Source organism: Maniola jurtina, chromosome 7 (assembly GCF_905333055.1).
Source record: "Maniola jurtina chromosome 7, ilManJurt1.1, whole genome shotgun sequence".
NCBI lineage: Eukaryota > Metazoa > Arthropoda > Insecta > Lepidoptera > Nymphalidae > Maniola > Maniola jurtina.
In genome coordinates this window covers 9,085,724-9,098,150 of record NC_060035.1, presented here as the reverse complement: position 1 = coordinate 9,098,150, position 12,427 = coordinate 9,085,724, and the positions used below count along the sequence as shown (strand labels likewise).

Here is a 12,427-nt window from a genome sequence, read left to right as displayed (position 1 = left end):
GTCTTTTAAAATAAAATGATTTTTTGGTGAATAATAAAATAAAAGAGCATTCGGCAGCGGCGGATTAAGGTGCCCGAAGTGGTTTTGCTATGAGTAGTGAGGTAAACGTCTTGTTTTATTTTTGGAATTAACACCCGAAGTTGTTTGTAAAAGAAATAGTAAAAACTCGAGTGAAGGGAGCCTCAATCACTTTCTTGCAAGCGAAGTGATCGCGATTTCTAATAAGTTTTGTAGTAATAACTTCAAATGCTTAATAGATTCGAAAACGAAAAAAAAAAGTAAATTACCTGATCATAGTAGGTACGACTTCTAATAAAAACGATAAAAAAATCTAGAAAAGATCTAGAAATACCTACTGAAGCATATTTATCGCGAGTGAAGCGAGCCAGCTTCTTATAAACTTTGTATTATATGCTTGCTAGAGATTTGACTAAAAACTTAAAATAAAAGTGAGCGAAGAGAGGGTAATTTTTAGGGTTACGTACCCAAAAAGTAAAAACAGTCTGCTGTCTGTCTGTCTGTCTGTCTGTCCGCGTGTCACAGGTCTCTAGCTCGTAGACGAAATGAGTTACAAACCTGAAATGGTATTTTGTGTAGAACGTTGACCCGAAACCAAATATTAATTATATTATTTTTAGGGGGGCTCTCTGAATAAAGAAGGAGCCGGAAAAAAAAATTCTTATCCTAAAAAGGCGAAAGATTTATGCGTTTTAAAGGTAAACCAGAGCTTTCTTATCCTAGCATGTGGAGTATTATTGTTTAGAGCTCATTGAGTAGAGTACGAACGTATTTTTTATCTTTTTATCTTAAAAATAAGGAAATGTGTATTACACACATACCATAGTGACTGTCAGCTTCGGGTTGATTATGTTTTTCATTCTTTAACTCATCCCTTTTCTTTCGGATTACCTAAATAAAATTGAGACATTAAAAACACATTAACTTGTAATGGTCTAATAGGCTACTATTAGACCATTAGAATTTAATGTGTTAACTAGGAAACTTAAAAATAGAGACAATAATATGACCTGCATTCTTTCTATAACGATTTTCAGAGTATGAAGAATTTACTGATGTTTATCTACGAACCGCCTAGGCTATGGGTCTCGTACGTCGCGTCGGTCGTGTTAATCGTTCTTCAACCACCGTAGTAGAGTACAGGCATAGTATGTGTTAGTACACACGATTGACAAATGCGACCGATATACAGCTTACGAGGAGTTCTGGTCTATTTGTGGAGTACTGATAATAGACTTACCAAATAGGCCATAATTTCCTTCCCAGAATTTTTATCGCTTAGTTACGTACCTCATCTGTAAAGTCATGTAGAGTTTTAATATATTTCTGATGTTTGGGGTATTGTGGGAAGAATTTGAACAACCAGTCAGGTTGCAGCCACAAGTGGAAGATCCTTTGGCAGACGATGTTGAGAACGTTCGCCAGGCTCGTCAAGAATGGAGAATTTGAGTTTGTCTGCGCCTTTATTTTTACACCCATCGTTGTTTCTGAGAAAGGGTTTAAAAATTTATGCAACTTGCAAGTTTTGAATTGATAAAAAGGCTTTTGCGTTGACTATCATTATTTCTACTGCTTCAGTCTAAACTGAAAGCATAGTTTACACGTAGGTAAACACTGCATGGGCCTCTTTAAGAAATCGTAGATCTGACTGATTGGAATTAATTATTTAAGTAGTTATGTTTAAATATTGCGATTAATGTTGTAAAGAGCATCCGCTGATATCCTAGCCTATTCAAAAGCGCTTTATAAAAGTGTATTTGAATAAAACTATCTGAGTAGGTAGGTAATACATGCAGGAAGCAGTAGTTAAAGTTAAAAATTTGCAATAACTTTCCAATAATCTACTGCAAATATCAAACAGGTGAATCAGGACTTTTCTAGACTAAAACAACCCGTAAATCAAAGTCTACTAACTTCGCGTGTACCTTTAATGATATTATAAACGTAGTTAAATCAACGTTAGGCCAAGCGAACAACGCTGCCTTGAATACTTCTGTATCTAAAACGACACCGGCCGAAATACCTAATGTACCTAGATGCCTTGCCTATCTAGTATAATCTACATTATCACGTCAATACCACAACGGATTCTAGGGAATCGGCTGAAATATGAATAGATTCAAATCCTATCAGCTGATATTATAGTTTTAGCATATCACATCATATTATGAGTCTGCAGCTAATCCGGTTGCTTTCCGCCACCCTCTTTATCCCCACTTAGTTGGATCTAACATCCGTTATATTATAAATTTTTTGTTTGTATAAAACCGGATCCACATTTGCGCACGCGCATGAACTGCGCATCATACTCGTAAGAACATAATATGGACGTGTTCATAAGTGGTTTGCGAGTGATTCGTGTGTATGTTACCTACAAGTCACGGCGTGCACATGTTCGTGAATTTTTGAGAGTGAATACAAACATGATATTATGCGTTGGCGATACGCACGTCCACACAGTGACAGTGACGCGTCCATACTCCATCTAGGCGTTCGATGCGCGTTGTGTGCACGGTTCATGCGCGAGCGCCGGTGTGGACTCATATTAAAATGTAGATTATATTCTATTTGTACATTGTCACCTGGACCATAATAATAATCCTTCCTTCCGACCGAATTTCGGTCACGCCGCGGCGGCCAATCTCCTTAGAGGTTAGCCAACTGCGTGGGAGATAATATTATTTACCTAGTACAGAAGTATGTGCGCAAACACAGGACCATTCCGTTCCTTTACTCTCGTAGCTCTATGAGATGGAAATCCAACACGACCAGAGAGATATCAGGCGCAGGACCGATGGCTTTACGTGCTCTCCGAGGCACACGGACCATAACCTTGAATTGATTGGCATCTCATTCATCAAAACCGGCTCAGTAGTTTAGGCGCTATGGTGAAACATACATAAATACAAACAAACATAGTACATGCCTAGACTGTTTAAGATTATAAAATCGTAACCTTTTCATTGCCAATAAATTATTGCGGATATTATAATTGCGGATAAAAACGTTAATATGCGCTATTTCCATTGGCATTTTTAGATTGATATACTTACCTACCTAATTATCTAGAAAAAATAGAGCCAATTATGTTAGTTTCCTAGTATCATCATCACTGTCACTTCATCAGGCCATAATATTATGCATTAGGTAACCAACATGCAAACACATAGTTGCATATAATGAGCACGCGAACAGGTAAGTACCTACCTAACTACACTGCACCTATCCTAACAATTTTCATATTAATCTACACTTGAATCGGTCAAAAGCCGCATAAGCCAATTTCTTTTTAAATACTTTTTTTAAAGCTTCTTCATAGGTGGACACAGTTAGTATTAGGCGGATGGACGTCACCCGCGCTATCCCGCATCGCGCATCGGGGTAGCGCGAGCACGAGGGTTGTACGAGACACGAGTTTGCGGGTGTCCCCACCCCGATTGCTATGTCGATCTGACTCGCGAACTTATATGTAGGTAAGTCAGTACTTTTCTTATAAAGTCCAAACGCTATATTTACCCGACTGCGGCAAAGCCAAAAGGAAGAGTTATGATTTTAGCAGTCTATGTATGTATGTATGTGTGTATGTTTGTATCCAGATTCTGTGTGTTCCACGGTAGCGCCTAAACTGCTGGTCCGATTTTGATGAACGAGGTGTCAATCGATTCGTCGTAAAGGTCCGGGTGACATAGGCTACATATTATAGGCAAAAAAATTGACATAACGGATGTTAGTTACATGAAAAAAGTGGGGGTCTCCAAATTTTTTTTTTTTTGCTATTGTATCGAGTGTGGTGTCAAATGAGAGAGGAGAAAATTCTGGGTTCATAAATATAAACGTACTACAACATTAAAGTATACCAAGCGACAGAAAAACCATTTTACTATAATATGTATTTAGCGTTTATTAAGACGATCGCAGTCGGGTTTTAGTTTTCAACTTTATCTTGCTTGCTCAAGAATTCCTTCGAAATCCGTTCACTTTTAAAACTAAACGGTTTTATTGATTCCTGAATTTTTAAATTGAATTATGAAATAACCGATTCAATTTTACTTTTTCATAAAATTCAAAGCAAACCTCAGGGCAATCATAATCACTCTTACAGACAGCGTCCTGTCTTTTCTAAACTTACCACACACGGAATCCAAAGAATAAGATGATACAAAAGGCCAGATGTTGAAAGGTCCAGATCCGCACATACTGCTCATTCTTTGCATAAATATCTGACTTTGCTCTGAGAAAACTTCGATAAAGCTTTCAACAATTTTTGGACTAAATGCTGGCACTAGAATTTTTCTTCGGCGTCTCCAAATGGGAACTGAAATATAACAATTAAGTACATAAATGATAGTAGGTAATTAATAAATGAAATACGTAGGGTTCACGATCAATTTTTAAAGATGTTTAAAAGCAGATGCGTATTAGTTATTGATAAGTTTGTGTAAAACAACAAAAGGAATACCTAAATAATGACCCGTTGAAACATCCACGAATCGTCATTTATCATCGCGTGAAAGGGCATCACAGTCCGTTCACACATACTCGTACCTTTACCATACATACATCCGTAATTAAGGATTTGTTATTAATAACGATTCGTTATAAGATGAATAGATTTCACATAATATTAATTTAAAATTATTGAATCGTAATTCAATAAAAAATTTAATCATTTAAGTACCTACATTTTATAAAACGGAACATTTTTGAGTCGAATAGTAATTTAATACAAAAAGTAGAGTCCTGAATGTACCACGCAAAAAACAGAAGACCGAAATTAATCGCAAAAAGATTCCACAAAACAAAACCAACAATAATTCTTCACATGAATAGGTAGGTACTTAGTCATGTTAGGTACTAATACTAGGTAGGTACTTAGTCATGTGAAGAATTAATTTTTAATATTTAGAATTATTAGCTTTTTGCGACTAATTTCGGGCTTCTGTTTTTTGCGTGGTACTTACATTCAGGACTCTACTTTTTGTATTAAAATTATTCGACTCGTAGGTACAAGATGATTCGTCGTGACATCGAGGATTTGTATTTTTAGGGTTCCGTACCACAAAAAAAATCCTTTATAAAAACGCAATAAATTAAACTCTATCGAATCGTTTTTAATAATAACGAATAGTCAGATTTAGTGTCCGGACCGGACTGTTAGATACGATATTATAAATTTAAAAAACAGAACCTAGTTCAACTATCAAACGACTTTTTTTTTAAGTGACGGCAAATTTTTGAAATGCTCTGAAGTACTTACGAGTAGCGTCGCATGGGCATTAAAAAAATATCAGCGGAGAGCACAAGCAGAGTATACAACCGCGCTCCCTGCGTTATTCCCGCAGGGCGGGTAAGGGCTTTGTATTGGCGCAAACAAGAACTTCAGAGCATTCAAGTAGTTTGGCGTCGCCAGTACCTGGTGCAAAAATGCCGCCGTTGCCTATTATTTTTCGTAAAAATCTATGTAGATCATCCTTTTCCATGCACGTTTTCAACACCATCTCCAAGTCCACGGGATTCACTATTACTGATAAGAATAAAAAACTATTAGAAAATTAAAAAACTTATCATAATAATCATTGGCGAAATTAGAAGTTTCGTCATAAGTAAGCAATGAAAGGCGAATTTGTAAATATTTAAATACATAAATTAAATATAGCACTCTTTACGATTTTTTTTCACTTTCGCGTATTAATATGTAGTGCGCCCAAAAGAAATATTCCAATCCGATCACAAAGCTATGGCCGCGCATTGTAAAAAAACAGATCTCAGCTGTGTATTTAATCCTATGACCTGCGCAAACAGCCTTGTTACAACTTCAGATTGGGCTAGTAGCTCAGAATACATAATAATATGTAGTACAGTGCTAGTAGGTACCTACTTGTTTTGCGCGCACTTTTTGTATGTGGTTTTACACGATTTGCACGTTACGATACACTTTTCACTTTTTTGTCTTTCTATCTGTTTGTGCCCGCTAATCTTTGCCGATAGGGTAGTACTAGAAATTAGCCACAGCCAAAGCCATGCCAGAGACAATTCAGAAATTATAAATTCCTAAATTGCCTTAGCCGGGAATCGAACCTAGTACTCATCACATTGCCAAAGAGATCCATCATGGACCTGTATTTTTAGTTGAAAAAAAAGTATCACTCACTGTAATAAAGAATGTGATTAAGCCAGCCTCTGATTACGCCATCAGTCTCCATAGCTTCGTAGCTGATTTGTTTCAAATATGCCATTATGTCTGAAAATATTATTCTTGTCAAGTAAGTGAGGGCATTAGCACAGAATAAGGATAGTAATATGTTATTACCTACTAGAGGTTCAATTAAGCCATCTAGACAAAGCAATGTGCGTGCGGTAAGGGAGTGACCTAAGACGGCAGCCCCAGTAATTCCGCCGGGACCTAGGTAGGTATGATATGGCAGTCATAAAAAAGTCGTTGTGGTCGTCATTTACCAGACCAGTATCGGTATATAATGATCAAAGTGTCTCTCCTTATTTATTGTGCTGTGGTCTAACATTTCATTTTTAGGAAGATTATTTTTACGATTTGATACAATTTTTGCTCTGCGACAGTCGCAACGATCCACGTAATGACTCCAGATTTCAATTAGTTAATTCATTATGGAACAAGTGTAAATTAAAAATTTATAACACCCCCGACGATCCTAAGTATTTGAGTTTTCCAAAACATCATTTTCAAATAAATAATTATGTATTTAGGCAACGTCCATCTTGACAGATTGACATTTGTCAATTGACATAATATTATGAACCTAATGGTTATCTAACCTCATTTCTACAAGAAAACTAGAAAAGAGCTGATACCTCTTAAACGGCTGAACCAATTTTTTTAGATTATAGCTAAGAACACTCTCGATCAAGCCACCTTTCAAACAAAAAAAACTAAATTAAAATCGGTTCATTCGTTTAGGCGCTACGATGCCACAGACAGATACACAGATACACAGATACACAGATACACAGATACACAGATACACAGATACACAGATACACAGACACACAGATACACAGATACACACGTCAAACTTATAACACCCCTCTTTTTGGGTCGGGGGTTAAAAATAGTGTGAATATTAGTATTAGAAAATTATTTTTAAAAATAATTAAACAAGGTGATTTATTAATTTTAAAAATCTTACCTACCTTCCGTATTTCCCGACAATTTATGTGCTACGCCAATAATTGCCAACTCATCTTTTGGATATGGAGCTTTCGAAGCCAATTCGTACATTCTCCTCCTTCTAAACCTAAACTGCGCAGTCCATAGCACTAGCACCACCAACAATAGCCACAAAATCATTGTGCAATTTACTAATACCGATATATTTTACTATAATTTATTATAGAGTGCCTGTTCTTAAACGAGTGATTCTCGTGGAGAATGAATGAACGTAACTACGAGACAAGCAATTTTAAACGTACGTATCGCGTATTAACATGAAAGAATAGCGCTACGATTTATATGGACATTTTCCTTTGACCGCGACGGTTTGCGAACAAGCTGACTAGGTAGTAGGTACCGGCGTAGGGGTCGAAAAGTTCACGGTGTAAAGCGTGCAACCTTCAGACACGTAGGAAAAATTGTCTTAACTACTCGTACTTAGATAGGTACCTACTTGTTATTCAGAGTACTAGTCGGTGTTCATACACTTCTTGTCACTGAGTCTTCTATGATATAGATAGAGGGTGATGCTATTTTGAGAGCGGTCAGTGAAGCGAAACATAAACTAATCTACTACATACATTTAGAGATAGAGCAAAGAGCAAAGAGCGTAGATTTTGGAGAAATATATAGGTTTCTTGACAGAAACGACAGACAGACAGACAGAAGAGTCCTTTTTTCCTTTTGAAGTACGAAACCCTAAGAATTGTGCACTTTATTATTTTGCAAGTGGATAAGTAGGTACATTTATTTGATTTTAGGCTAAATTTAGATAAAGGATTTATAAAAAATATTTTGCGCTCGTATCGCTCGTGTTTTTCATAATATGGCATTATTTATGGTTGTAGCTCACTTTAGTTATAGCACAATTATTTCTATCCATAAAATTGTGAAAGTCATTGTGTGTGTCTGTTCGCAATGGCTAAAATGACCAGGCCAGCCCCGATTTGATTTTTAATTATTTGCGAATCTTCAAATATCCTATGTACTCAGTTTTTCTTTTCTCTAAAATCGACTCTATAATATTGCTTTTAAAAAACTATTAGGCTAACTCTTACAATTTCAGTTTCCACCTCACCCCAAAAAATGGTGAACACCCTGATGTTGAATACAGACCTACCTATCAATTTACCAACGCAAATCACATTAATTTACTACCTATGTAATTTAGACACCATGTAAAGATGTTTAAAATGATTGCATAAACGTAACACATTACGAAAAAGGCGTCATTGTTATACCTAATTCATAAGTCCTAAACACTGACCTCTAGTACTACAAATAAATACGCTGGACCTGCGATAGGCGACCTGTTTTTGAAACAACTTGATTTTTGCTATTTTGGCACTGATAGAAGCAGTGAGCGTCATGAATCATGAGTGAGCGTACTCGGAACTAAATGTTAGTAATAAAACATCTGTCAACATAATATTTTGTCAACATGAAAACTGAATTGACACAATGTAAATTTTAATGCCAGGTACGCTCAGTAGGGCGCTTTGCATCGGTACAAAAAATAACTGTCATTTTGTATGGTACACATCTTCCAGCGTATTTGTATATGTTTATTTCAGTGCTTCTAAAGGACGAGCGACAGTTTTTTTTTCAGTTTCAGCGTCTCGTATCTCCCGCCCGCTCAAGTTTTACGCACGCACTTCACAGCGGCCACAAAAATGTATATCTGCGAGGCCACCACGTAGGTCAACATCTTACGAATTCTAGACTGGATTTCTCTAGCTATAGGTTCACTTTGCAACCTATGTACTCGTAACTATATGACAATTGACTGAACAATTCGTCATACATCCACGATCTCGTCCTACGAGTATATTCGGTATGTTTTGAAAGTCGGATTATGTTCGAAGAGATCTAACGGCTCCAAAGGTTCAAAAATTCCCCGTGCATCCTCGGCATGATGTCGTATCCAAAACCCGAATATACCCCGTTTGGTATAGGTATTTCAATATTGTAATTATCATTGATTTTGGAGCGCCACCCCTAAATCTGATATAAAATTGACATCCGATTTATCAAAATCGTTACTTACCGTACCGGTTTTACTTACCTAACTAGATCTCGTTCCTCATACGCCAACTTAACTTGAAGGAGTCAAAGTGCCGGTAGGTACGTCTGTGTCCATACTGATGCTATTATATCCACCTCTTATTTTATTATTGTTAGCATGGTGTCCAATGTAATAGATCTTATTACGCTACTTACTGACTCGCGTCTGGTTTTCCCTAAGAGCAAGGTCTTATTTCTTGTAGGTACATAGTACATACTACCTATTTTGTCACTGACCATTGGCCCATCAAGTCAATGCGTATAGAGTTAAAAAACAAAATACCTAGTAGATATTTCTATTACTACATACAGCGCCATACAGATACACACAGTATCACACACATACATACACAGACTGCTAAAACCATAACCCTTCCTGTCGGCTTTGCCGTAGTCGGGTAATAATTTAAAACCACCCGTTTCCCTTCGAAAGAAAAAAATTGGTTGTCTGTAAAGTCGGTTTACTGACGATAGTTGAACGTGACAACAAAGGCCGATTGTGCTTCTTTGTCGCTCGTTTCGCGCTCTCGCTTGCACTTCAAGCCTTACATGGAACGCCTCAGAGCGAGGTAACGCCGCATGAGTCATGTTTTTTCGTGCGTGCAGCCGGCTCTATCGAATTATAAGACGTTGTCACGTCAAAAGTTTCTTGCTATTCTTCGGTAGGAAGGGCATTCCAAACCAGTGCAATGGTAGATTCAGTTGACGATTCAAAAACACTTGTAGATTTCTTTTAATTTGGCAGATTTCGAAAAAGAATTCTTGGAGGTTCTGTCGAATTCTTTAAATGAATTTAAGCGTTTTAACCTATAAGAATTTAAAGTTTTTAGTGATTCTAGATAGGCGTAAATGACGTAATTTACTCGCGTTTTTAACCACCTTCTTACGTGTTACAAATAACAATCAAGCATTTTTGTGTCTCTAACAATGTAGTATTTTCCTTATAACCTACTTAGGTACTCTAATTAAGTTCGGAAGCCGATCATTTGAGGTATGCAAACGACAGTCACAGGGATTGGGGATGCATGCGCCGAAATGTTGCGTGCTATCATGAAAACAAGAATAAAGGACAAATAGTTTTACGAATTTACTATTTCTAAATTGTCTCTGGTCTTGTCTGGGAGGCTTCAGCTGAGGCTAGTACCACCCTACCGACAAAGCCAAGCGATTTAGCATTCCGGTACGATGCCGCGTAGAAACTGATCAAGGGGTGAAACTGCCCTACCCCTACCAAGTTAGCCCGCTTCCATCTTAGGACTTCATCATCACTCACACGGTGAGATCGCAGTCAAGGCTAACTTATATCGGAATAAAAATTGGAAAGGCAAAAGACAAGATACCGCCTAATGGTGAGCTATATTATTTCAAACGGAATGCTAAATCGGTATTACCTATTTCTGAAAGATAGAGCCGAGTGGAGGTTTATTCCGTAAGCCGTTGTTGCCGTTGGGCATCCCAATGGAGTCGGGCATACCAGAAAGTATAATACTTTGGATATCTATGAGGATATTCCCCCTTCACGAGGAACAAAACTTCAGATGTTATTATTCTGATAAAGTAGTTCTGGGATATAATAACAACAGTTACAGTGTTAATTACGCGTTTGATTACAGTAATCTTATTACGTAATAACTAACTAAGTACTTACCTATGCAGCTTTGACTCTATAACCTATATTAAATTAGTCTGTGCCTACTAGATGATGCCCACGGTTTCTTCCGTGAATTTTAGTTTTTAAAAATCCTCTGGGAACTCTTTGATTTTCCTGAGTAAAAAATAGATAATCTATATCCGTCTCCAGTATAAAAGCTATCTTTGTACCTTGAGGGGACAGCGTCCCAGAGAGACTTGTTTGGCTACGCCTTACCTTGTGTGAGAAAGAGATCCCAGGTATCAAGATACGCCGGCTGGCCCTTCCCCCCATCATCCGCGCGGAGTTGAATGTTTCGGGTGAGAGGCACGATGATTTTCATCAAAATCAGGCGCGCGAAAAGGGTTGAACAGTCGTTTGGGAAAATATTTTTGAGAAAAAACTACTATGTCTGCAATGTAAAGTTATTTCAAGTAATAACCTAGAAAGTGTCCAGTTCTCTTCGCCTTGAAGGTTTACCTATCAAAAAAAGGTAAAGAGTAGTTAGTTCACTAACTACTCTTTTTTTTATTGAAACTAAACATGAGGAACTAGGTACTTCTGTGCGTTTGAATCGCCCCGCACCACAAATGAAACTTAGATTCCAACTTCTGTGACAGTAATTGTATTGTCATTATACTACTACAGGATTTTTATATGTATATGTATATTCGGATCAAATTGGATTATAAGCTAATTATGTGTCACCCACAATCAACTCAACAACGGGGGTCAACTATGCAGGCTTAAGGTTTTTCGCGTCATACTTAGTTAATTATACGTAGGTACTTAATAATTATATACCTAAGAAGTATATAATTCCGGCAAACAGTTTCTTTTCCGTATTTATGGTAACTAGGTAGGTAGATATGAATGTATTTGTTTAAAAACTGCTGTAAAACAGAGGCCAGGCATGACGTAGCTTCAAGCGGTGTGTTCTGATTTTGGATGAATAATCTCAATTCTCACTCATTAGAATTTTATGTAGATCCATTGTACCCGCTATACGCAAATATGAGAGATAGTCACGTAATCGCAATCAGCGCTAGCCCGATCCGATCCGGAGCCATAGGCCAATATTTCGCGCCATTTGTGACAAAAATTTAAAACTACATAATAATATAAATATAATAATAGAAAAGCAATTTTCACTTCAGTCAAAATATTTCCGTGCGTTGATATATTTGGACGATTTGTGTGCGGTCGCGAGTAGCAACGTATATAAAGTTGGGTGAGCTTCACGCTTAGATTTCTAGTTTCTTTTATTATGCTTGCCCGACTTCATCACACACACGTTTCTACACGTGTATGTTTGTACATACACGTGTAGAAACAAAAATTATTTATTACTTTTGTGGTGATTTTGGACGTCGGTTCTTTTAATATGTTTGTTATTTGAAGCTAAGTGTAAGTAGTCATTGCTTGGTACCTAAAGTATCAATTCACTAGCAAGACTATCCAAATCCACACGGCTTAGGAGTTCAGTACTTTGCAGCATCAGGATTGAAGAGTCGGAATTTGAAATTCAA

General features: G+C 37.2%; 1 protein-coding gene and 1 long non-coding RNA gene across 2 annotated transcripts in view; one reads left to right on the top strand and one right to left on the bottom strand.

Moving 5' to 3' along the window:
* The window catches only part of LOC123867172 (cytochrome P450 4d2-like), a 10,227-nt gene extending 2,627 nt beyond the window's left edge, over positions 1-7,600 (bottom strand). The window contains exons 1-6 of the mRNA XM_045909092.1: positions 7,186-7,600; positions 6,170-6,259; positions 5,432-5,542; positions 4,148-4,333; positions 1,309-1,505; positions 840-909 (exon numbers count right to left, since the gene is read on the bottom strand). Coding sequence (XP_045765048.1) covers positions 840-909; positions 1,309-1,505; positions 4,148-4,333; positions 5,432-5,542; positions 6,170-6,259; positions 7,186-7,342 — 811 coding nt within the window. The 5' untranslated portion in view covers positions 7,343-7,600. The remainder of the gene's footprint in view (positions 1-839; positions 910-1,308; positions 1,506-4,147; positions 4,334-5,431; positions 5,543-6,169; positions 6,260-7,185) is intronic.
* The window catches only part of LOC123867194, a 22,356-nt gene extending 9,929 nt beyond the window's left edge, over positions 1-12,427 (top strand). The window contains exons 3-4 of the long non-coding RNA XR_006796357.1: positions 9,160-9,172; positions 12,300-12,427. This is a non-coding gene — a long non-coding RNA (uncharacterized LOC123867194). The remainder of the gene's footprint in view (positions 1-9,159; positions 9,173-12,299) is intronic.